This window comes from Tinamus guttatus, unplaced genomic scaffold (genome assembly GCF_059628265.1).
Source record: "Tinamus guttatus ecotype Peru unplaced genomic scaffold, ASM5962826v1 Tinamus_guttatus_pri_ptg000203l, whole genome shotgun sequence".
Classification (NCBI taxonomy): Eukaryota; Metazoa; Chordata; class Aves; order Tinamiformes; family Tinamidae; genus Tinamus; species Tinamus guttatus.
The window spans coordinates 1483998-1510257 of NW_028288737.1; the positions used below are offsets into that span (position 1 = coordinate 1483998).

The following is a 26260-nucleotide window of genomic DNA, read 5'->3' on the forward strand; positions in this document are numbered from 1 at the left end:
TGAAGTCAGCGCGGATTATGCACCATGAAAGGCTTCTGGCCTAAATTAAATTTACACAGTTAGAAGCTTATTTTTCATATCAGCTTTAGCAAAATATATCAAAAGTGTTGATTTTATGACCCTTAAAGATAGACCTACTTACATTCAGCACACTGAGAGAAAGAGAGACCTTTCAATAAAGGAAATCTGTTCTCTTTCATTTCCCAAATTCCTCCAGGAATTAACCAACCACCAGATTCATTCACTCACTAACTGGAAGTGGGCCCTTATGCAATACAAGTGGTCTGTGTCGATCAATGGCAGGTTTGTTTAAATTAACAAAGACTATTTTATGCAAACACACTAACTAACTAAAAAGAAAAGCCATATTTGCTCCTACAGAAGCAGTACTTAAAAACGCACTGAAGTTCAAAAAGGCAAGCTGAGCCTCCACAGCACTCAAGGACGTCCTTCCTGGGATGATTTTCATTTCCTTCTTTGGAAGGCCCAGCAATCCCCACTATGCCTTCTCTGTGTGGTTTGGCACGTAGCAGATGTTCACCAAATATCTATGAATTCCTATTTTGCCACTGAATTCCCAACACCAGCCTGTACACACAGCAAGCATGAAGCAGAAAAGCCTAAAATTGCTCCAGTGCATCCCAGATATACTGGGCACATTAGAGCAGACACACGTGTCTACAGAGAGCATGTGAGGACACGCAGATGACTTTAGATGTGTCCCACCACTCTGGAGCACAGCTTTGCTGGTGAAACATTTGAATGCATTTACATTTACTTAGCTCTCCAGCAAGCAGACAAAAAAAAAAAAAAAAAAAAACAAACAGAATTCAAAATTAAAACTCCTTTAGGAAAATTTTCTTACCTCTTCAGCTCTGCAGAGAGGTTTTAATATACATTTGCCTCAGAGAGCCCCTAATTACAGATGAATTTGTGCAAGAGGCTGTTATTTATCATTTTAAAGGACTGCTCTTGCAGTTTAACAGTCCTCTGCAGTTCTGCACGGCAAGGACTGCCCAGGCCAACCGGGACACTCGATGACGTCTGCCCCATCCTGTCACTCTGCTGACAAAGGAAGAAAAAGCAACTCCGGGACACAAAGTGTTTAGTAGCTGCATTACATACACATCTAACATGCACTTCCACATGTCTCCCAAGCAAGCACTTAAGTTGTCCAAAACAAAAAGTGCAGCCCGATTCTGCCCGATTCTCCAGGAAATATAAAAACCGCGCACTAGCATTTATGTTTAAAAATAGTTGTATGAAAATAAAAAACATTTGTTCTACCAACTGTTGTTCAGCTTTCACTAGTGGCTCTGCAAGACTTGAAACTGTAAATTAAAACGCGGATTTGCTTATGTAAGGCCATGGTATGAACTGGCCTTTTATCCGCAGTCACCGATTTTCTTAAGCTTGGAATTTTTCTCCTATGTTGTTCAAAACCACAAGTTGTCATGGGAAGAGTGCATAAAATGTTTCAAAAGAGAGAAGAAATTTTACCTTTCCTGCTGTATTACCATTTGAGATTATATATACTTTTAAGCCCTACTTAGTGCTACTTTTCTGCTGCTGTGCCCTTTGTGGCATTATTCAGCCTCTGTGAGGTAGGCAGAAGCCACGAGGATAAAACGCTCCCTTGTTCTCATTTACGTGGGAAGCTGGGGGCCAGGGCACCCTCATTCACCTCGAGGTGAGGGCTCCACAACCGCTTTCTCAGGAGTTGCTGCCAAGGGGCTGCAGAGCCAGCTGGCAGGACGGGCCCGACATGGTGGGAGCACCCGAGCCCTGTTCTGCCCTGTCCAGAAAGTTGGGAATGACCGAACCAATCCTGTGATTAGCACTGGATGGAGAGAGGATTATTTTTTTAAATATTTTAAAATGCAGCTGATTTTACAAAGGATGCGGATGGCAAAAAGGAGCTGAAGCAGATGGCTTAAATCTGCCTCAGAGGTCAGTGGGCTAAGCAGTTACACACAGTGTACAGAAAGGACCAGGGCGAACGCTAGCTCAGAGCACTCTGCACCGGCTGCGGCGCACGGTCCAGGGCGCCCAGCTGCGCCCGGCGTGCCAGCGTCCACACACAGGTCTGGAAGCAGGAAGCAGAGAAGGGAATCGATACTCACAGCACTGGCAAGCGCTTGCAGCTTTGAGGCCACAAAAGAGTGTTCAGCGAAGACAGGATCGCTCATGTTCCTGGCTTACATATGAGCTTGTTGAAAGGAAGAGCCTAACCTGGAAAGACGTCAATGCCTGCAGGGCACCCTACCCAATTTAGCCAGAACAAAAGGCATTTGCTCTCACAGCAGGATCCAATACATTGAACCAGAAGAATCCTCCCAGTATCCTAGCACCTTTCCCAGTCCTTTCGGATGAGATTGCTGGGAAACCATAACTTGACATCTGTTGGTCCTGGACCAGCTGGTCCCAGAAGTCATTCTGGGACAACCTGAGTAGAGGAGCTCCCAACACATGGAGTTGGAAATGATGACAAGGAAACCAAAATCACCACTCCAAGCTACAGCACCGCATCAGCGGTGGCTGGGAGCCAAGCACCAGACCCTGTGAAGCTGAGCAGGGTGGTGGGGAAATGTTCTCCTGCACTGACTGGCTTGTTTTCTGGGGCAGCAGTAACTGCAGGGAAGCTGGCGCCTGTGGTGTAAAACCTCTAAACTCAGCTGTGTTCCCTTTCAACACAACCCTCCATCTTCTTCCTTAAAACCAGGGTAGGAAAGGAAGAAAATTCTGCGTGCCCAGATCTCACCCCAGATGGGATGCAGCTGGGAAAAACATGATCAACGGCAGTCCACCCATGGAGGGTCTTTGAGCCCTGACGCGGAGGCAAAGGGAGTTTGGAAGAGGGACCACAATGGAGGCCAAAAAAAAAAGGAGCAAGTAGCTCTTGGGAAGTAGCTAGAACTGTGCCATGGTTGCAGCCTCTTTTTAAGCAAATGCTTCTCTCAACAAGCAGTTTATTTTAGACACAAGGCATCTTCCTGCTGTCCACCAGCACAAGGCCCACTCCACACAATCGAAGTCATCCATCTTTTCCTTGAAATTTACAGGAAAGCAGGAAAGTTCAGGTCAGCAGGGGTCTTGGGAGGTCTCTAGTTCCAGCTGCTGCTCAAGAAGGGTAAGCTACAAGGCGAGACCAAGTTGCTTAGTGTAACCTGAAAACTAATGATGGAGACTTGAATGGTGCTACTGGGCTTCCCACGCCACGCACTCGCTTTGCCTCATCCCAGAGCAGGATTGCTGTTGCAAGCAGTTGTTAGCTTATTAGCACTGTGACAAGATGGGGTTTGAGGACTAGGTTATGCTGCCAGCTGTGCGAGACAGGGGGAAAAAATCACAGGCTGTGCCCATCTCTTTCCATACATATTTACAAGAGAGGATGAAGAATAATGGAATAAAAGCTCTGCATACCTTTGCTTAGAGCCTATACAGGGCAAAAGGGCAAGAGCACACTATCTGTCTTATGTCCAGCAGACATAGCAGTTCGATGTCAGCTCTCAGGAGCCCCTAGCTTTTAAGGAACCTTTTTCATAGGCGACATCTAGCAGCAAAATCTCAACCCTATTCCCCCTTGCCACCCAACCTGCAATCCCAATATGTTCCTCTGGGAAAAGGCATATGCTTTTCCAAATCTTAATTCAATTCTGATTAAGGAGTCCCTTCTTAGGGAATTAAAAGTGAGCAGTCATAGGCAAAGGCCTCTGGATATGCAGGGCCTTTATATTTGAAAGGTGCTGATAGATTAAAGCCCTGATAAATTCTGCAAGTGTTGGGCTGCGTCTGAGCAAAGAACATGAAAGTTGTAGACCTTGTATGTGCCCTGAATGGATGTTGTTTCATGTCTATGCAGACTGTTTGGCCTCCTCATGTAGACGTGACTGTACACATACTTACTTGTCTCTTCTTTCCAGTGCAGCCCAGTTGCAACAAATCCTATAAGTTAAACCACTGTCTTAGAAAAAAAAAATCTTACTATCAGTAAAATTCACAGAAAGCATATTACAAATGTAAAACTGCCTTTGAATCTGGCTTTACTTTAAGTTAATTAAAAAGAATCATCTGCCCACAAAAAGAGGATTTTTCTCATTTGCCTTTTTTTTTTTTACCCCCTGCAGTCATAAATTTCTTATATACAAAGTTTCTGACTGCTTCACACAGTGCACCTGATTGCAACTTTACTAAGCAAAACTAGAAGTGATTTTCATCTGTGCTCAGAAGACGGAGGATATCACCAATTCCACTTCCTTATTTTGGTAAAAGGAGAATTTCCTTTTCTCAGAATTACTGTGAAGCTAGAATAGCAGTATTTCAGCCAACATTAAGAAAACAGAGAGAGAGACAGAAGCAACGGATCTGCGAAAACTACGGAAGCCATTTTTTAATGCTATAACCAAAAGATACGTAAACACAATTTGACAGAAAATACAACTACCACCTGACTGTGACTTGTGGATGACAGCTGGAGCCGGACAACAGGCGTTCATCCAACAAACAAGCTGAATCAGCAGATCGGAGGCATCAGTTAGTTGTCAGTTGATCAGAGACAACTATTAGTCTTCCCACCAACTACAAGAGTCAAATGGAACTTATTTTCTGGCTATTTTATTAATAATAAGCAGCTCCCCGTCCAGCTGCCTCACAACTACTGAAAGCAAAACCTGTTTCAAGTTTTGCCTTCTGCTGTTGTAGAACTGCTCAGCAGCCTTTGAGTTGTTGTGCTGCTGTAAATGAAAGCAGAATTTGGCCCCCGCACTTATCTTTTCCTAGAAGGCCATTAGGCCTGAATTCTGTTCCTCTGTGACTGTACATGACAAATTACTTATATACGGATTTAACGTCTACATTGTAGAAATCTGAATATAGTGATTTAAACATTTTGTAAATAAAAACATTGGTTTAAGCTTCTGAACATGATTACTTGCTGATACAAGAGGAAAATAATTTCTCACTTGCTATACAGCTGGACTTTCTAAGCATTTTTTTCTCCAAAACAATGAAACCAGAGTCCTGGTCTTCTCCAGTATCACATAAACTGTTCTTCTGGATTGCAAAGGAGGACGATAGAATCTGAATACTGTGCTTATGCACAAATGCAAACTTCCCATCATTTGTCACCACGTTGCCCAAGGAAATGCAGTAACACCGTCTATGTGTCTGGCTGCCTGCCTTAGAACTGCAAAGCCACTGACTTTTGAAATTAACATCACAGTCCATATTCACCTTAAATAATCAAATAACTGTGAGCTCAATCCCACACGCGAATGCACAGACACAGCACCCCGAGATGCACAGTCAACACTGATGCAGGCAATGAGCTGTTCTCAGTATCTAGCAATAGAGAGTCAGCTGGGAGGTAACTCCTGTGGAAATCTGCCTCTCCTCTCTAGAGGAAACCTCACTTCTCTTACTAAATTTAGGCTCACCAACTTCACAGTATTTTAAGACTACTTGCTAACAAAACACATGCCAGCAAGCGCCTTCTAATGACCAAGAAAATGGAAATAAAAACAAGAGGGTGAAGAAATAGAGTCTCAGGCAAGGAAGATTTAGGCTCTACATTTGGAAAAAAAAATCTACAGCAAAAGTAGTTAGGCTTTGGAACATAACACCACAGAGAAGTGAAAGATTTTTAGGAACAGGTGAGACAAACATATGCCAAAAATGTTTTGGGAGAAGTCAGTGGAGCTTTGGGGCTGAAGGATGACCTCTTGAAGTCTCTTCTATGATCCTGTGATGATCAGTCACAACATAAAAATGTAATAAACAAAAATAAAAGGCAAGGAGTAATGGAGGTCACTTCGGATGGCAGCAAGCCACCTCCCAAAGCAACTCCAAAGAACAGTCAAAGTTTCCTCAGGAAGTGACAAAGACAAGAAACTTTGCCTCAGCCCTCAACCTGGCAATCTCTTCAGTGGATGCCACACACAGTTATGTCAGGCCTTGGCACAGCAACTGCTCCTCCAGCCTGCAAAAATAAAATCTCAGGAGCACAGGACATTCAGCAGTCACCAGCAGATTATAAAACCAGGGAGCTCTTCCCCGCTGGGTGCCTCAGGCACGTTCCAGCACCAGAGGCAGGCACAGGCACACTAGTCCCTCTTTGTCTCTCTCAGAAAGCTCAGGCCCAGCTGAACAGGACTGCAGTTCATCTCACCGCACAGATTTAGCTGCAGCTGAAACCTGCTCAGTACCAGAAGCAGGTGGCCTCTACACAGAGGCAACTGGTGTAACCGAACAACAGACTGGAGTAAGACAGACACTGGAGGAATTTGGGGTGAAAAGACAAGACATTCCGTTCTACCAGCCCACCTGCAAGCTGAAATCAGCCCTCCTGGAAGAGCAGCACCCTCCCGAACCCTTCACGAGTAACAACGCACCACAACCAAACCCAGCTCCCTGACTCACTCGTGCATCGGCCTGAGCTGCCCCCAAGCTCCCCCATAATAAAGCTTACAGACCTTATGGGCATCCCCTTGCTGTGCATTACTCCAAGCTGCTTCAAATCATCACACCCTCAAACGGGCGTTAAAACCCAGTTGGACTCAATGATCTTGAAGGTCTTTTCCAACCATAATGATTCTATGATACTCTTGAGAAGGAAAAAGTGAAATGAAGATGCCCAAATACTGGTTCTGATAAATCTGACAGATTTGATAGTTCAGAACCATGGGCCAGGTTCTCTCCTGCATTACAGTACGACCTGGGCAATGCATGAGAGACATCCAAGAGCCAATAACTTATTCTCTATCTCTACTGTAATGGCTCCAGGCCACATGCTGGCCCTTGAGTGCTACACTAGTTTATGGAAGCTGCTTTATGGGTTAGGAGAGAGGTGGCTGCATGGAGTACAGCTCTGGTTCCCCTTCCCTCCTCATCCCCACAACTAGGCTTCATAGAGCTGAGCAGGGCTTGTAGATAAGCTGGCTTTACCAGTGTTAGGCCAGCTGCAAATTCTTTCCCACTGGGGAATTCTGAGCTGGCAGAAACAGCCAAATTCCAGGCCCTTTGCACAGCTGAGGGATGTAGACAGGAGAGCCAACACAGAACGAAACCATGACGCTCCTACCTGATTTAGAGGCGCAATCTAACGCTTGGTTGAGGAGAAAGACAAAGGTTAGAAATAGTCCTGGGGTTGCCATCTAACTTTTAAGCGGATCAGATTAACGGTGGCACTTGTTCACACAGACAGGTACACAGCTGCCTTGCTCTGGAAAGCTGGAGCTCACAAGCAGATTTGTCTCTCATGGACCCTGGGGTTTTGGGAAAAGAGAATACCAGCCTCCATCGTAAGATGCCTGTGATGAGGAGTAGGTGGTTTTCCAGGATTACACCCTATTAAAACTGAGGAAGGAACAACCCTTCACTAACTACTGAGCTGACATAGCCAGAGATACCTTCCTAAGTGTTTCCACTGCCACCCTATCATTTTAAAGGATCTACAGAGTAATTGCATACTCCTGCTTTATGCGCTTCTCTTCTTGTCCGGAAACAAGTAAACAATTCCCCTGCAAAACCTCCAGGACTTTTTAATGTTACAAAACAGCAATAAATTATGGGCAAGAGGAATGTCATTCCACGAGACACTTCATCTCTAGAAAATTACAGGATTTTCTGCTTGGGCAAAAAATAAAAGAGCATCCACATATTCTACCACAGACTCCTCAGGTTTATTTAAACCACATTTATTTTGTCACTATGCCATTTTAAGAGCTAAAAGCAGGAATTCTTACTGAGAAAGAAGGAATGTCCATTGCCAAATACTTTGGGTTGAACTCTCCAGTGCCCTGGCATCATGTCCTGGCTCTCACTCTGGGGCAAAGCACCCAAACCTGCTGAGGTAAGTGTCAACACAAGGCACAGGGAACCAGAGTATCTGTAGTTGGTTTTAAAGCTTTGCATCCACTTATACTCAGTAAGCGAGAATTCACCCTAGGACACTTTCCTTCACATGGCTTTTCTGCATCTTAATGGCAATACAGACTAAAAGCTGCGTAACTTATGCCTGATAAGTTTGGTACATTTGTTTTTAAAAAACCCTAAGTCCTGCCCCGCTAGCAAATGTACCCAAGGCTCTGGGGGCTCACAGCCACCCCACAAGCACATTTTGATGCGAAGTTCCCTCTATGCAGGGCACAGACGTGGCCAAACTGCAAAGCTAAGCACATTGCTGCTCCAGATGTTAAATGCTCACACCATCACACCAAAAAAAAAAAAAAAAAAAAAAAGAGGAAAAAGAAAAGAAGTAATGAGCTCTCAGAACAAAGCTTTAACAAAGTCAGGCCAGCACAGCGGATCTCTGGGATCTGGGAGGAGATAGGGCATCCTCTCCACACAGCGAGTGGGGGCTGTTTTTATTTACCGGCCTCTCCCTTGTCCCTGTGCCACCACGCTGGCCTTAGGAGCTAAGCTGGCAATAAAAGTGACAGGCGCCTCCCGCAAAGAGGCGGCTGAGGGAGGAAAACAAAACTAACTAACTAAAAATCCCTCGGGAGCTCAGACCCGGGGGCAAGCGGCGGGACAGGCCGCGGGTGCCCCGGCGCTGCCGCCTCCTCCCCCGGCGACCCGGGCCCTTCTGCAAAAGGTCAACAGAAACAAGAAAAGAAAAAAACAGCATTAAAAAAAAAAAGAGAGAGAGAGAGAGAAAAAAAAAAAAGAGACCAAAAAAAAAAAAAAACTTTCGCGTCCGCCTCCCCGCCGGAGGTCGGCGCCGCCTGCCAAGTCTCGGCGCGGAGGAATCCGCCGCGACCGAGCGGCGAGTGCTCCCGGGGCAGGCACGGCCGGCTCCGGCCTCGGCTCCGGCCTCGGCTCCGGCTCCTGCGCCGGCCCCGGCGGGTGCTCCGCGGGGCGGCGCGGCGGGGCGCGGAGCCGCTTCCCGCTCCCCGCGCGGCGCCCCCTCGCCCCGGGCCGCTTCCCCGCCTGCTACTCACTCCAAGCAGACACACTTTCAGCTCGCGTATCGCCATCATCTGCCGCTCCGCATCCCGCGCCGCTCCGCGCTGCCCCGCCGCGGCCGCCCCGCAGCCGGAGCCTCGGCCTCGGCACCGGCCCCAACCGCCGCCGCCGCCGGCGGTCACATGCGCGCGGCCCGGCCCCGCCTTGCTGCCGCCGCCGCCGCTTCCCGCCCGCGGGCGGCTCCCTGAGGCGCGCGGCCGTTGGGAGCCGTTGGCGGCCGTTGGATGGTGGCGGAGCCCCGTTAACGTGGCTCGGGGGAGGCGCCGGGGAAGCGCGGGGCAGTGCAGCTCGGCCCGGAGCCGCGGCGCTGAAGGGGGACGGGGTGGTTTCTTGGCCCCAGCAGTGAGCTGGCTCGTTGCTGAGGGGCTCTGCAACGGGCTCGCCCGCTCCAAAAAGCCCTGAATCCTTCCTTAAAACAGCACGCAGAGCGTGCCTGCAGCCCGGGAGATCCCGTGTAAATATTTGCTGCTGTGAGAAAAATAACTGGGGAGCTTCGTATCCATCATGGGCCTGCACGAAGGTTTAGTCCTACACACCATGTGCTCCCCATCGAGGTGCAGCATCTGAGCTGCTCCTCTTGGGAGCCCTCTGAATCCATCACAACCTTCACGCCCACCCCCCCTTTCTTTTTTTTTTTGACCTTGCGTGTGCATTTCCATACCTACGAAGAGTAATTCCATTTCTTCTCAATCCTGATAATAAATAGCTGCATTTGATTACAATATCCACCCTGAAGTTGCTAGTAACGCTATATCCCACACACAAACTCCGGTTAATCACTATTTGCAGGGCTTTGCCCCCTGTCACTGAAGTCAGTGGGAAGGCTAAGGGACCTCCCTAGCTTTTCTCTGCTCTCCTTAGCTGGAATTATGGAGAGCAGTTGCATGTCAAAAGCTTGGAAAAGCAGACAAGAAGAGCCGGTTGTGTATTTTAAGTCAAGTTGCATCTGTTCTAATTACAACTGATTTATTTGGGCTAATGTATCATTTTCAAACAGGTAGAATTGCTAAAGGATGATTACAGCAAACATGATTAGTCACTTTGGAATTGCCCCCACGTCATTAGGAGCTTCCTGATGGTGGGTGAACTCCTGTGGCGTTCGTTAGGTTGCTAATTAGTTCCACATTATGTCCTGCACTCACACTTGGAGGCTGCAGAGGATGCATGTGCTCTTCCAGCTCTCCCATCCCTAGGCCAAGGGAATGCTTGGAAGAGAGCAGTTTTATCCCCAAGGAGGAAAACAAAGCATTTTTAGTGGAGTGTCACCAGCTGAAGAGAGTAGCAGAAGAGGGAGACTAAAGGAGAGGCTTAGCAGAGAGATGCTTGCCATTTAATTAAACATTTTTGCAGGGGAGAAAGAAGTTAAAGAGAAACAGAAATAACAGGTCTCCAGGATTGGCAGAATATTACTGGTATTCTGTCCTCGCTTTGTCTTTCCACAAGAATGTGTTACACAGTGAAGTCTTTCACTAAACAAATTGGATACACTCACTTCCCTGGAACAACTGCAGCCTTACAGTCATAGCCCAAGTCACACAAAGCGACTCCAAATGTCAGCCTGTAGTTAATTCTACAAATGGACAAGTGTTTGGGATCATCTTTTGCATAAATTGATTATTAATGGTATATTAAAACATTTTTATGTCCTTCAGATATGCCTTCGGTTGTTGACCTTCACCTTTTCTCCAGATTTTGTAATTTTGACGCTTAAGGATTTTTGCTTGTTGCATAGGTGAAATACTGTACCAATTGAGCTACTTTCAGTATGAAACACCTGAACGTTTTTATCCTAGGCTATGGATTGCAAAAAGAAATTTGATAAGAGGAGCATTATGTTCAAAGCTGCTCCATGTCACAAGCACAGCTGAAGGATTTGTCTATAGGTGCACTCAGATTAAGCTACAATCGTGTAATGGCACTTTATTCCCAAATGGCACAACCCATAGAGCAGCTTAAAGCATTCATTATATATGTACTGACTTTACAGTCTTAATTGAAGAGCCTTAATTTTTCCGTGCATCTCCATGCACAAACATGCAGTAAAAGCTCCAGTTCTGGAAAGAACTTGCTTAAGACTGTCCTTTTGCAAAACAATATCACATCCCACTGACTTCAGTGCATGGTAGGGCACGCAGAATTGCTGTCTTGATTCAGTACCACTGTAATGCAACATAGTGCCTGAGAAATCTGCCCAGAAAAACAATTCCATATTTCTTCTTATCTGTGGAAATTTCTCCTAAAATATGCAGTAATGAAGCAGCAGTCATTACTGAAAATGCTGAAAGCACAGACCTCAAAAACTTAATTCTGAAAATAGTAAATAACCAATCAGCCTAGTTACAAACAAGCAAAAATGAGGGTGACCCAGTATGAATTTCTCAGGATGAAGCAGCAGGAGAGCTAGGGTCAAGGAAGGACAATTTTACTTGTATAGACAAAAAATCTGTCAGACCATAAAGACAAAAAAAAAAATAACTCACTGTACTGACCTGAAACAAAGAGTCTAGGAACCACCAATACCATCACCACCTCAAAAAAACCCACAAAAATTAGAGAGAAAAACAAGTCAAACAAACATATGTTCAACTATTAAAAAAAAACTAATGACGTTCCTTCTTCCAGGAACTGGCATAATCCTTATATTTGTCTGCATGCAGACAAGCTGTGGTCAGGAAAACATTTTTGAGGAATTTGTCAGTGTTCCTCTTTGAGGAATGTTTCAGTGTTTCTGAGTGTCTGGTTAAAAGCAAACAAAAACAACTGCTTTCATCCTACAGGTTTTCTTTTGCTCTCGTTATACCAGCCAAATTACTAAATACAAGTTTAGAAGCAATCTCTCACTTCTTTCTACCTGTATTTCACCTTAGGTTACTTCCAAGCAGCTCCATTTTTCAGCAGCATTCCCTCAGGAGTTTCAAGTAATCCACTCCCTGCTCAGAAATCATTTGCTTCAGTTTCCAAAATCTGCAGGCACCAAATCATCCTTGAGTTTATTCTAATTTTATAACAGTGCAGCTTTACCAATTTCAAATTTCTAGGTACTGATTACTCCTCATCTGCTCTGATCCTAATCTGTTCTCAGACCTGAGCTAAGCTACCAAGATGGGACGTTTTCCTTAGGCAGCTGGAGTGGGACTATCCATAGGTTTTTAGGTGCAACGTTGCCAATCTCATTTGAACAGGCCCAGCAAGCCGCACTAGGAAGAAGGGCAAACAGCCTTCTGGTTAAAGGCACAAGAGCAGGAATCAGGAAAACTGATGCCTCCAACACGGCCTTGCTATGTAACCTCGGGTTAGGTTAGTAGCACTCCATCTCACCACGTGGTTTTGCAACATTTTCCGGAAACTGAAGCCAGGACTGCTGCCCTCCCATCCTTCATCCCCAGCTGCATGTTCCTGCCCCTATGGGGTATGTGCTGGCAGAAAACTAATAGTGCATTGAGAATTTTCTTATACCCGCTGTCCCTTTCTCTCTCAAAAGGATGTAACATGTTTGTCCAGCCTGTATGCTAGGCACACGGGATGCTTGTGAGGTGCTGGATGGGCTCCCTGGCTAGGGAAGCATCTGCCTTCTTCCACCTCCTTCTTCCACCTGCCTTCTCTCTCTGGTGACTCCAGGCTAGATCCCATCACAACCTTGTTGTGCGCTCCGCTCCCCAGACTGCTGCGTCTGTCCCAAGCACCTGATGAGTTACTTCCTTTCTCCTGCTGCGGCTTTCCCTCTGGATTTCTTGGCAAGCACCTTTCATGCACAAAAATGTTATCCCTCCTCCTCACTGGCAAGCTCAGCCCAAGGCCTCCTACTATGGGCTACCATCCCAATTCTTATTCCCAGTGTACAGAAGGAGACAAGTTAACCCCACACTGCCAGGGGAGAAACGCATGTGCATCTCCTCGGGTGAGATGAATGTGTAACACGAATGTGTGACACTGTTGTGACTCTGCCACGACAGAAATGTCGCTGTTGTCTGCCCAAAGAACTGCCAAGAATCTCTTGAAAGGGAGGCAGTTTGAGCGAGCAGTTTGTAGGGCAGGAAGAGCTTCTGGCTCAGGCTCTGTATCATGTGCAAAACCCACTGGTTGCAACATGGCTAAACTTCTGGAGGAGGTTAATTCCTGTTTGTTTATTTAATGTCTGGAAGGTTTGAAAAAGGCTGCCCATGCCCATGTTCTGGCATCTTCAGACCCATGAGACATGAAAACTAAAGAAGTACAGGAATAACATGGCAGAAGCTCGAGGCCAAATTCTGATTTTCTCGTAAGTCTTAAGCCCATGCAAGTTTTTAACTTCAGAAGAGATTTCACACTTCATTTTATATGCAAAATTAGATCCTCTCCACCCACTGATTCCACCATTAATGCCAGGAGAATCTGCAAATGCCTGTTATTTTAATTTATTGCACAGTGGCTTCATGTTTTAGCATCTCTTGTTTGTGACATTTTTACCATCCAGTCACTCCCTCCTAAAGGGAAAAACTGTTGGAATAAATTAGAGGGGACTGAAACTCTGCAAGTTTCTATCTACAGTTTCCTGGCAACTAGTTTGAAAAACAACATTATTACTACTGAAAAAATTATAAAATAGGATTATTTGTATAAAGACTATCAGTGTGCTTGTTAATGGAATCTAAAACAGATGTGCCATTCCTAACATCACAGAATCACAGAATGGCTGAGGTTGAAAGGGCCCTCTAGAGATCATCTAGTCCAGCCCCCCTGCTCCAGCAGGGACACCTAGAGCATGTGGCACAGAGTGGCATCCAGGTGGGTTTGGAAGATCTCCAGAGGAGACTTCATAACCTCTCTGGGCAGCCTGTTCTCACTGGACACCACCAAGAAGAGTTTGGCCCCATCCTTCCTACATTCACCCCTCAGGTACTTGTACATGTTGATCAGATCCCCTCTCACTCTTCTCTTCTCCAGGCTAAACAGGCCCAGCTCACTTAGTCTTTCCTCATAAGATAGATGCTCCAGTCCCTTAATCATCTTTGTGGCCCTACGCTGGACCCTCTCTAGAAGCTCAGTGTCCTTCTTGTACTGAGGAGCCCAAAACTGCACACAATACTCCAGATACTAATCTGTACTGCTGTCTGGAGTTATTCCTCCCCAGGTGCAGGGTACAGCACTTGTTCTTTTTGAACCTCATGAGGTTCCTCTCTGCCCAATTCTCCGTCCTGTCTAGGTCTCTCTGAATGGCAGCACAGCCCTCAGGACTGTCGGCCACTCCACCCAGTTTGGTATCGTCCACAAATTTGCTGAGGGTGCACTCTGGGCCCTCGTCCAAGTCATTACTGAACAACTTGAAGAGCACTGGGCACAGTACTGACTCCTGCGGGACACCACTGGCCACAGGTCTCCAACCAGACTCAGCCCCATTTATTACGACACTCTGAGCCCTGCCATCCAGCCAGTCCTCTATCCACTTCACTGTCCACTCATCTAACCCACACTTCCTGAGCTTCCCCATGAGGATGCTATGGGAGCTGGTATCAAAAGTCTTGCTGAAGTCAAGGTAGACAACATCCATGGCTCTCCTCTCATTGACCCAGCCAGTTACCCCATCGTAGAAGGCTAACAGATTGGTCAAACACAACTTCCCTTTGGTGAATCCATGCTGACTATTCCTGTTCGCCTTATTTTCCTTGACATACCTAGAGATGGTCTCTAGGATGAGCTGCTCCATCACCTTTCCAGGGACGGAGATGAGGCTGAGCGGCCTGTAGTTTCCCGGCTTCTCCCTCTTGCCCTTTGTGAAGACTGGAGTGACGCTGGTTTCTCCCAGTTCTCCCTCTCTCCATGACCTCTCAAAGATGATGGAGAGCAGCTGAGCAACAACCCCTGCCAGTTCCCTCAGCACTCTTGGGTGTATCCCATCCAGGCCCATAGATTTATGGGTGTCCAGTTTGCCTAAATAATCCCTGACCCAATCCTTCCCGACCAGCTGAAGGTCTTCCTCTCTGCCAGTTTTCTCTCTTCTGTCCGGGCTCTGTAGTTCATGGGGACTAGCCTTAGCAGTAAAGACAGAAGCAAAGAAAGCATTTAGTAACTCTGCCTTCTCTGCATCCTCTGTCACCAAGGCTCCCATCCCGTTTAGCAGTGGGCCCACATTTTCCCTAGTCTTCCTCTTTCTGCTGATGTATTTGTAGAAGCCTTTCCTGTTCATCCTGACATCTCTTGCTAACTCTAATTCTAAAAGGGTCTTGGCCTTCCTAGTTGCATCCCTGCATTCTCTGACAATGTTCCTATATTATCCCCATGTCATCTGACCCTTCTTCCACATATGCTCTATTTTTCTTTTTAAGTTTTCCGGAGAACTCCTTGCCCATCCTGCCCCTCGGCTTAACTTCTTTCTTGTAGGAATGCACTGATCCTGAGCTTGGAGGAAGACGTGCTTGAATATCAGCCAGCTCTCCTGGGGCCCCTTTCCTTCTAGGACCCTGGTCCAGGGGATTCCTCCAAGGAGCTCCCTGAAGAGGTCAAAGTTAGCTCTCTTCTACTTCTTGCCCAGCTTCCTCCTTGCAAGATGGTGAATTCCAACATTTCATGGCCACTGCAACAAGACTGCCCCAAACCCACACATTTCCCACTAGATCATCCCTGTTTATTAGTACTAGGTCTAGCAGCGCCCGTGTCCTTGTTGGTTCTTCAACCACCTGCATCAAGAAGTTATCGGCAATGTCCTGCAGGAACCTCCTGGATTGTCTGATCCTTGCTGGGTGATTATCCCAGCAAACAGCAGACATCAGGGTGGTTGAAATCCTCTGTAAGGACCAGGGCCTGGGATTGTGAGGCTTCTTGCAGCTGCCTGTAGAAGCCTCATCCCCTTCCTCTCCCTGGTCAGGAGGCCTGCGGCGAACACCCACCACAGTGTCGCCCCTCTTGTCCTCACCCACAGGCTCTCGACTCGCACTTTGTCCTCCCCTGTGCTGAGCTCCATACATTCCAGCTGCTCTGTCACGTAAAGAGCAGCTCTGCCACGTCGCCTTCCTGGCCTGTCCTTCCTGAAAAGCCTAAAGCCATCCATGGCCACATTCCAGTCATGAGAGCTGTCCCACCATGCCTCAGTAACGGCAATGAGATCATGGCCCTGCAATCACACGTGCATCTCCAGTTCCAGCATGGTATAATGCATGTATGTTTGCAAAGGGACTGGTCAAGGGCCTGGTTTTCTGTTAAACCACAGGACAGATATCATAGTGGATTGCTGGTGAAAAGTAATACAAGTTTTGTCAGTCTCTGCAACTGATGTAACATGGAACCGAGCTGATTATAGCAACATATTTCTCCCCTGAAAATGTTCAGCCTGGAGAAAAGCAAAAAAGCTTCTTTCTGAAAAAAAAGAAGCTGAGGTACAATTTGAGAACACTCTACAAATTCTATAGGTAAATAAGCAACAGGAAAGGACAAGAACTATTTTAGCCAAATGAGAAAAAAAAAAAGTCTTAATAAAAGAATAGACATAAAATAACCCTCAAGGTGTGACAGATTGGAAGGTAGGAGCAGGGCTTTGGAAAAGTTTTCTAAAGGCAGTTAAAATTCAACAAGTGAAAAGTAAACTAATTTCAAGGTAGATTTTGATTAATTTATGAACAGGTTCCTGAGATGACTTGAATTAGCAGAAAACTGTACTAAGTGATCCCATGGATTCTCTGCCTATGTTGCTAAGTAGATCTGCCAGACAATAATAATTGTTCAGGTTTGGACATCAGGCCTGATGTATCACAAAGGAGTTAAGTTAGAGCCCTTTCTACTGAGGTCGAAATCACCCATGTATTTCATGCAGTCAAACAAAAGTCATTGAACTGTTTCAGCCCCTATTGAATGCATATTACTAAATACTGATGAAAGTTACATATCTAATTATCAAACCCTTCCCCATATAAATCTAAAAAATACTTCTATGAGTCAGTGCTGTGTTTATAGTGTAAACAGCAATTCAGACAAGAGGTTGTTGTGATTCCATGTGTGAATGTACAGTTCAAAACAGGGATCTCATCAACTGTGAGCTTTCAAGGCCACGCTTCAGCAGAGTCCGTAGTTATCCTAACGTGTTGTGCTTTGCAGATTCCCTCCGTGGGCTGCCCATTTTGAGCACAGTTGGAAATGTCAGTGTGGTGATTATCACGAGTGAGTCCATCAAGGCAACACGAATCATCTCGTTTTTTGACTTTGTGTGGTGCTGATACTGGCTTCCTCATTTCTTTTTCATGCTTCTGAAATATCTGATACTTTTTATTCCCTGCCTGAAAGGCGGAGTGTGAAGATCAGCTTCATCAGCTGCATGTTGTCTGGTGGGGAAGGTTATCTGAGAGATGCCTTTCCTTCTGGCAGAGCGCCTTTCCAAACCCCAGGGGCTCTTTGCAGCAGGGCAGCAATACCTTCTTGCCTTCCAGCTCTTTGCAAGAGTGGCCCAGCAAGGCTCTCGTTATAAATCACAACTGCATGTGCTGAATAGTGACACTGTTTCTGTCCAGCAGTGTATTCCACAGCACAGTGTTCTCATGCAGAATAGCACAGCATCCAGAGATTAACTTTGCCCAGTTCGCCACCACTCGCTTTGTGTTGGGTGAAGGAGCTTGTGTTTACTACCAAGTGAAAGGAGATATCCACAATTCTCCTTTTAATTAAGCTTAGACTTGTAAAGCATGAAAAGGGCATTATATTAAGGCCAAAGGTTTATTGTCAAGAAAGCAGGCTCCTATTGTGTGTATTGCCAAGTAGAGATAACAGGGCTCATATACAGACAGAATTGTATGTCCTGCCAAGTGGGCATCAGGTTTGTCTAAAACGTGCCGTGTGTGTGCTGCCAGCCAAAGAGGATTTGAACTTCACGGTGATTTTGCTCACAAAATCCTCAAGCAGGGACTGCATGTTGATCGGTGCCTCTTCTGTTTAGAAAGGACCCTAAAGGGGATCTTTCAAGTAAACTTCAAATGAAAATGTTCACATTAAAAAGGCTAAGTGCATTTATCCACCCTAGGGTTGCAGAGGTTTTAGCTGGTGAATCAAATCTCTACAGTCAGGCTGTGATGTCACCACAGAGAGCTTTTATCTGCATTAGGGAAAACGGATATCATAAACAGTTCATCATAAACTGGGGGACTGAAATGATAAGCTAAAATTCAGATGTAAGAAAAAATGGTGGCTGAGGAGACATTAATTCAACTTGGTTTAGTTGTTAAGACTTAACAGACTGGTTAGAAAAAAAAAAAAAAAGAATGGTCTTCCCTGATTCACCATGACTAGAAATGAACAGGGTTCACACAACCTCCTTATTACCAAGAAAGGATTCTTTGCAATCTGAACAATAAATAAGAAAATCTGAAAGAGAAATCTCACAAGGAGAGAAAAAATCTCATCAAGAAGTTGCCATAAAAGACTACCTCATCACTCCAAACAAGTTCTGACAGTATGAAAGGTCCTCAGCATTTCTGTTGTTATTATTTCTGGAATTAACATAATTTTAGCAGATTTGACAGAGTTTCAGTTTGAGGTTGGGGTGTGACTTCTCATCTCCCCACCGCCAGTTTAAGTATGCCTCAAACGTGGAGAATATTTGATTTAAACCAAACCCCCTTTTGGGGGACTGTGTCTTTCATGAGGACAAATTAATCCCAGCAGAAGCCTGGTTTTGCAAAGCTTTGGTCATGCTGGCACAGAGGTCAGAATTTTTCTTCTCAGGACAAATTTTCTTTTAAAATGTATTTCAGTTCCATGTACTTCAGCGACAGTTTCAGTCTTCAGAATCTCTTTCCAACACAGAAAATGGAATTTGTTTAAACTTAGGAATAGATTAGAGGTTTATGTTTTGTTCTGGATATTTTTGAATGTTTGGTAATAATAATAATGTTTGGTAATGAATAATAAAGTGGGGAGAGGCATATAGAAAAAATTAGGTTAGGGCATATAGAAAAAAAAAGTATCCTGTTCCTGGGTGAAATCTGAGTTTGAGATAGCCGTACTGAGGCCAAGTCCTCCCAGTAATTCAGGTGTCTGGAATAGCAGTGGGTACCTGGCTCTCTGGTTCAGGTGTCTGTGTGGTCTTCAGAGCAAGGGGAAAGCTCAGCCCGGGAGCAGTTCATGTGCTACCCAAGCTACTATTTTCACTGAACTTCTTGGCGTTTGTCTCGACTGTAGTCCCCCTTCCAAAAAAGATCAAATGAACTGCACCTCGCTGGAAATGTCCCTTTTGGCTGGGCAGAATGCCAGTGCTTTCCTTCCCTTCCGGGCACCCAAGTGCTCTATGTCTTAGCGCTTACTGGTGGCTGTAGAACAAATAGCAACCTGACAAGCCGGGCACTCAGACCCGTGGAAATAACAGGGGGTTTGGGGAGTTCGATCTCAAAAAACTTGCCCAGAGGATGGTGAAAAAGTGAACCCATATATGGCTTTATTCGGTTGCCCTTTGTAAGCTCTGAGATTCCTATCCAAGTGCAGAGATGTCCTCGAGTGTTATACTAATAGCAGCTTCATAAATTCAGTTTAATTCCAACATGGGAGTGAGGACATAAGGGTCCCTTTGAGTAAAACATCTAGAAACAGAAGAAGCACCTATGGAAATATTTGTGGGTTGGTCAACCTGTTAAACAAGTTCAAACTGAGAGTTGGTTTGTTTGTTTAACTGGTCCAAGGGAAAAAGTAAGGTATACAAGTAATCATGTTCAATTTACACATTGAAGGCAGTGGTGTCCAGGGACCTGAATAAGAAACAAGAATGCAAAGGCTTTTAAGGATAAGAACGCATAAAGCCTATCTTAAGGCAAGACATCCTACTCCTTGCTCTGTCTGTGTGTAAAACATATCTCTGGATCAAAGGAACAAAATAGGTCAAATAGCTCAGGGATTTGTTGTTGTTTTGTTGTTTTGTTGTTTGTTTTTAAGATAAGCCAAAATTTCACTGCCTTTCTTCTCACTTGCACTGGCATGCTGTACACAGCGTGGTTTTGTATTTGCTTTCCAGAAGTTGTCCTGGGATAAATAATGCAAATAAACTGCAGTCTTACAAGAGAAAGTACTTTTCATTTATTCTTAGATTCCTAATATCTTCAAGTTTTGTTCCTTGACAGTTTTGGTAACTACACATATTAATTTTTAAGTGTGTAGGTGGAGGACACCACCTCAAGCATGGCCTTCTGTCTCATGCATTTCTTGCTGCGTCAAGGTACAAACTAAAACCTCCCATGTATATTTAATTTAAATTCAATCTTAAACTACAGTTGAGTGAAAGGATATAATCTATTATTTAGGGTTGATCCATTAGCATATGGATTAGTAGCATTCATGCTCATAAAAAAATACAGTTGATAGGAAACTTGGAGAACAAGAAAGTGTCTGTGAAATATTAATTCCCTATACCCAGGACTTGAAAAACAGCAGGCTGCCTTTCCAATCAAATGTAGGAAGCCCTCTGAAAATGTTGCACCATCGCTGCTTTCTGGACTACATTTTTTTTCCAGCATTGCAGTTAGGACTTGTGTTTCTCCTAGCTCCTACAAGAGGTAGAGTTCACCTTGTCCCATTCTGTCCCCATTTTGTGGGAAATGTGAGTCTTGGAAGCCACCTCTCCTCCATAAAACTTTTCCTCGTGGAACAGGATATCCACAACCTTCCTTTTGCTGTTTTTTTCCTTTATCCTGGTAGACAGTGCTGCAGGAAAGCACAGCCGTGCCCTGGCCCTTCAGAGATCACTATATCCAGGAGTGGATCAACACAGAGAAAGCAGGGAGTGGGGCAGACTACTTTCTTCTTACTCCTTAGCAAGCAGTATAAGAAAGAGAGAGAAAACTCTATGAAGAGCCAGAGGCAAATTATACCTAGTATCTTTAGTACTATGTATACAGATACAGAATCTTGTATTATGCATACAGATACATAATTTTTATAGATATAACATCTTTTTTTTTTTAATTAGTTGGATGTAGGAAATCCTTACTGCTTATACTAGCACAAGACCCTCTAAGTAGGATTTAGCCTTCTGCTCTTAGGGCTCATTGTTCTCTGCACAAGTAGCTCTTTAGCCTCAGAACAAAATTAACACTGTGGTTTTCAAAATGCTGCTTGGAAAGTGACGTGAACAGTGCAGAGAGTGTGAGTTATACGCATGCAAATCTGCAATCACAACAAATCCAGCTTAGCAGGCATACGTGTGTTCAATTACTAGCAACATTTTATTTAGATAACGATGTTGAAGCCACTTAAATACAGAGGAGATGGATGTTTTTTCTGTGTTGGAATTGCAGAGTGCCCCTTTAAATCAATGTTAGCTTTATCAGCTCTATTCATTCCCTGCCCTTCGCTCCCAACAAGTCCAGCTGAAGTCTCATAGCCAACAGAATATCAGAGGGTGAACGATGCCGCTTTCTCATTTTTCTTTGCCACTCCACTATTTTCACAAAACAAATGATACCTGAGAATATACTGATATTCTCATGGGATGAATCCATCTTTATCCAGAAAGATTTCCTGCATGTGGCGCTTGAGAAACATATTCCACTAAATCATTACTTTGATCCCAACCACATTCCAATACCGCTGTGCATACTTTGTCTGACTTCCTTTATGAATCACCCAATAAAACTCACTCCGTTTGGGAGATTATTGGCAGTGCTACAGTCTGTGTACATTAAATCTCATTTTGAACAAAGAGTTTCAAGCCTGAGAGATTGCCAATGCTCAAATCCAGGAAGAAGTTGAAATGCAATAATGTAAAGCTTCTTAATGCACTGTTGGTAAAAAGTATACCTGGCATCCTTGAAATATTCCCACAATTAAAAACTATTACAGCATACATTTACCACGACCCTTCTAGCCCTATAATAAGGTTTAAAGGAAAAAAAGAAAAACAAAAAACAAAAAACAAAAGAAATATAATTTGACTATAAAGTAAGCAAGCTGATCTGTAAATTATTGAGATGATGAGCCTAGCCAGGAATTGCTTTCAGAGCGTAATTGGTCTTTAATATTTAGATAGCTGAATTAAACAAAGGAAATATTTCTGGATCAGACAGTTCTTTAAACTTTTGACACTTGTTATTGCAAATGATCTGGCTCTGCATTTTGTCAGATTTCATAACTCTTACTGTTTCACCAGCTTCCTCAGGGTTTCATATGTGTTTTTATTATATTTATTTGTAGTTTTGTGTACATTTATGTCTGACAAAGGACATCATTCTTTGGATTCCCTCTCAGTTCAGTGCCTGAGAAGTTCTGCTTAGAAACTGGCACACGTCATTAATTTTCCTTCTTGGTTTTGGTAGCTTTTGGTGGTTGTTTTCTCTGTTATACAATTCTTCCTCATAGACTGCTCATAGATTCTGCACATTTTGTTGCACTGAAAGTAACATACAGGTTGGATCTTTTAGAACACTCTTGGCTTCTGCACTTAAAAGAACAACAATTTCAATTATTTCTTCATGGAATTCATCCCTGCTGTGTTTTTATTTTGACTGCTTTCCAAATGAGGTGAGGTTTATGCCATGCCACCTTCTGTCCATACATCTGTCTGGGCTCAGTGCTACATGTAGTAACACGGTTGCTGACTCAGCTGATGCACAGGTAGAATGAGCTCATATCTGTCCTCAAATGACTGCGTAGACATTACCATCCAAGAGTTGCTCCTTCCAAATGACTTAAAATACGTGTGTGTAACAGTCTTACCTCAAAATTCACTGTGCTCCCTTTAAGTGCTGAGGTTATCCAAATGAAGAATTTGGGAGATATAACCCCTTGACTTCCACATCCACTAGCATTTGCACTTCCACATCCACTGGAAATTGCAGAGACCAGGGTAACAAGCCATGCCCAAAATGATCGTTCTGCTGATGTGAATCCTATTGGCACCTTCAGTTCATCTGAAAAAGAGCATAGCTGCCTGCAGAGGAATGTGCCCAGTTCTCCCCGATTAAATGGATTACGCTCTTGGCTGAATAGGGTGGACAAGAAGACTTGCAGCCAGCTAGCATTCACATGAGCTGCAAATGGAGTCACGGTTGAATCTGACCTAAACACAGTGGAAATCTGAAAAACATTTGTAGGCATCTTGCCAGATACCCTTTCTGCCAGGTTTTGTTTCTCTTTCCCTTTGGAGACACACTGTGAGTATCAGAAGCTAGTAAGAAGGCTGAAAGACTGTTTACATAAAAGAGAATTTAAAATGCTCTACACAGAAGCTTGCTGAGAGGAGTTTGAGATGGAGGACCAAGAGGACAGGAGAACCAGTGGGGCAGTAAGAGGAGAAAAGGTCATAGGAGGGGACTAGCTAGAAGGATATAAAACCTCTGCTGGAGAAGAATTGCCAGCAGGGAAAGCAGGTTTGGTGACAGGCAGCAACTGAGTCCAGACCCACTTTTCCCTCCGAGATATGTTCTGGGACATGAGTATCCAACCTCTGCCTCTGAAAAGGAAGAGTGTGAACCTATTATATGAGCCAATATCCAGGCAGACCTAGAGAGATGCAAATTTAAACTTGGCAAACCAGGAAATGAAGTAGAAAAAGAAATGCAAATAATATTCATCTGAAAATCAGGATAGGTGTTGCCAGGTAGGGACTGGTTTGGTGGGGAAGGAAGACTGCGTGGGCTGAGGAAAGGCCCGGCTGACTCAAGGGCAAGTCTAACAAGGATGTAGGGTCTGGCTTGGCATGCACTTCAGGGTAGATACATCAGGATCCATGCATTCCATTGCTACTTGTCAGATGTGTAATGGCATCATACAATGATAAATAGCACTGATGATTTTTTGTACACTTTATTCCCTATTTTCTTTTCCCCTCTCAGGCCTGATGAGCAGGATCATGCACATCACTCTGCTCCACTTGCTATCTCTTTCTTTACCCACATGACAAGAATAAGGATATTTATTTACTTTCTAAAGGACTTAGAGATCTAGGATGAAAGAGGAGGGCATCAACGCCTAGCTACAAAGACTGAGCTGCATACCTATGTAGTTGCTGTAATTACTTGAAATAGCCAAAGTTCAGGCGTGAAGTTTTTCTCTCTGTCTTTCTGTTTAAAAAACAAAATCTTCAGTAGGCAGTTCGGAGTGGAAAGGGTCTTCAGTTCCTGGTTGCCCTGTCATGTCAGCGAGCACGTCAGTGAGACACAGACATCTGAGAACAAGGAAATCCGGAGCCAAGGTACATGGGCCCACACTGAACTCTGCCCCGTTTGATCAGTGATTCAGCCTTCCCATGCAATACAAGCGTATGACACATCATTGCTGACGCAGAGCACCTGAGAGCTGGAGCAGAGCTCTGCTAAAGGAAAACCTGCCATCAGGTGAGTGGTACTGCATGAAGATTCCCCATACGTGTGCAACTCCCTTGAGTGTGCAGCACCCAGACACTGAGACACAGACCCCTGAAACAACTTCTGGTAGGTTATTTCTTTGTCCTCTTTCACTGTGAGCTTGAGCACCTACAAGACAGACATAGCAGTAGACTTTGAGTTGCCTTCACGCAACTCAAAGGTCACCTTCACACAATGCCCATGGCCAAAGGAGCTGGGGTTTTACTACTGAGGGTCTCAACAGCAAAAGAAAGTTTGTGGGCTCCCTTGTGGTGAACGTGCCTTGCTTTCTTTTGACCACACACAGCACAGCTACCATCTCATGTCATGGATGTCATGGTTTGCTACAGATAAATGGGGGCCAGGTTCTTCTCTGTGGTGGCTGGTGACAGGACAAGGGGTAACGGTTGCAAGTTGAAACATAGGAAGTTTAATCTCCATATGAGGAAGAACTTCTTTCCTGCGAGGGTGACAGAGCCCTGGAACAGGCTGCCCAGAGAGGCTGTGGAGTCTCCTTCTCTGGAGATCTTCCAAACCCACCTGGATGCCACCCTGTGCCAGTGCTCTAGGTGTCCCTGCTGGAGCAGGGGGGCTGCACTAGATGATCTCTAGAGGTCCCTTCCAACATCAACCAGTCTGTGATTCTGCTAAATGCCACTGCAAGCTCCCAGCACAACCTTAATGGCGAATTAATATGTTCCTCTGTTCTGTACATCCTAGTTTTCAGAGGTTTAATTATCATTGAACTTGACTTCCTGCAATGACCTGAGACACCCACAAGCAAACTTAACTTTATATTAACAAAGTTCTTTGTCAGCAGATGTAGACATTAATTCACTCATGGCTGTCACGCCAAAAAGCCTTCAAGATCCATCAAATCCTGTATTTCAGCACAGTCCTGAATAGATACAACTATTCATGCGCATTCAGCAAACTTACTATGACATATATTGTATATAGTCCTTCTGCAAGGCCTTCATCTGGAACAGTGACAACTGGATTTTAATAGTCACAAATACTACTAATAATACTAATAATAAAGTCACCAGATCAGGCTCTTACCTGGGCAAATTAAACAAAACTGTGGTTCACAATTCAAAAAAAACAACAAAAAAAGTCATCTGCAAGCGATGAACCAAAACAGACAAACAAACAAACAACAAAAAAAGCACAAAAAATTACTGGGAGGCAGGAAAGTACAACAGCAAATAGGGAAGGGAAGGTATGATTTTATGATGTACATCCCTTTTTAGCATAAATTCTCCAATATATGCTATATTTTCAAATGCAAGTTCAACATGCTTAGGGCTTGAGCCACCATGCTGTTTTGTATGTCCATTTGTATTACAGGTACTCATGTATTTCTGCAGATATCTTAATGTTTGGGAGCTTCAGTCATGGGCCAGTTTGGGCTAAGCACCATAAAAAAACCAAAAAAATGGTCTATAAGGTAAAGAACTTAACAGATTTACTGTAAAGCAAGAGACAACAGAGAACGCCTGGGGGAGGACAAGAAAACTATGAGTCAGTATTACTCAAGAGAATAAGCAGTTGTCTCAGTGCACCAGAAGCCTAACCCTGAAAAAAAGCTGTGTAGGCTTTACAGGAAAAGAGAGCTCGAGGAGGAGTCTGGAGGAGGATAGCGAGATGGCTTTGCAGATATTTATGGGAAGCTCTTCCCACACAGGAAGGGTAGCCTGGGAGAAGTGCAAGCGGGTTAACATGTGGACACTGAAAGCCGGCATCATTGTCTGAGCAGACAGGGTGACCTGCTTCTTCACAGCTAATGAAAGAAAATAAGGCGTTTTCATGTGTGAGGTCTTGGGCCTGCAGGGTTCTTGAGCCTGAGGCCTTTATGCCTGCTGCACTGTTGACTCAAGAAATGTCACTAATCCAACTTCAGAGAAACTTTTTGAAAATATACCCAAACGGATATGATATAAAATTTGATTAACTTGGTCATTGTTGTAGTTTTGAAAAGATTTATTTAGTACTTTATGTAAATACCATAA

General features: G+C 44.5%; 1 protein-coding gene across 1 annotated transcript in view; it reads right to left on the minus strand.

Annotated features, from left to right (window-relative positions):
- Positions 1-9066, minus strand: part of RAB31 (RAB31, member RAS oncogene family) — a 55473-nt gene extending 46407 nt beyond the window's left edge. The window contains exon 1 of the mRNA XM_088524078.1: positions 8940-9066. Coding sequence (XP_088380204.1) covers positions 8940-8978 — 39 coding nt within the window. The 5' untranslated portion in view covers positions 8979-9066. The remainder of the gene's footprint in view (positions 1-8939) is intronic.
- Between the last annotated feature and the right edge of the window lie 17194 nt (positions 9067-26260).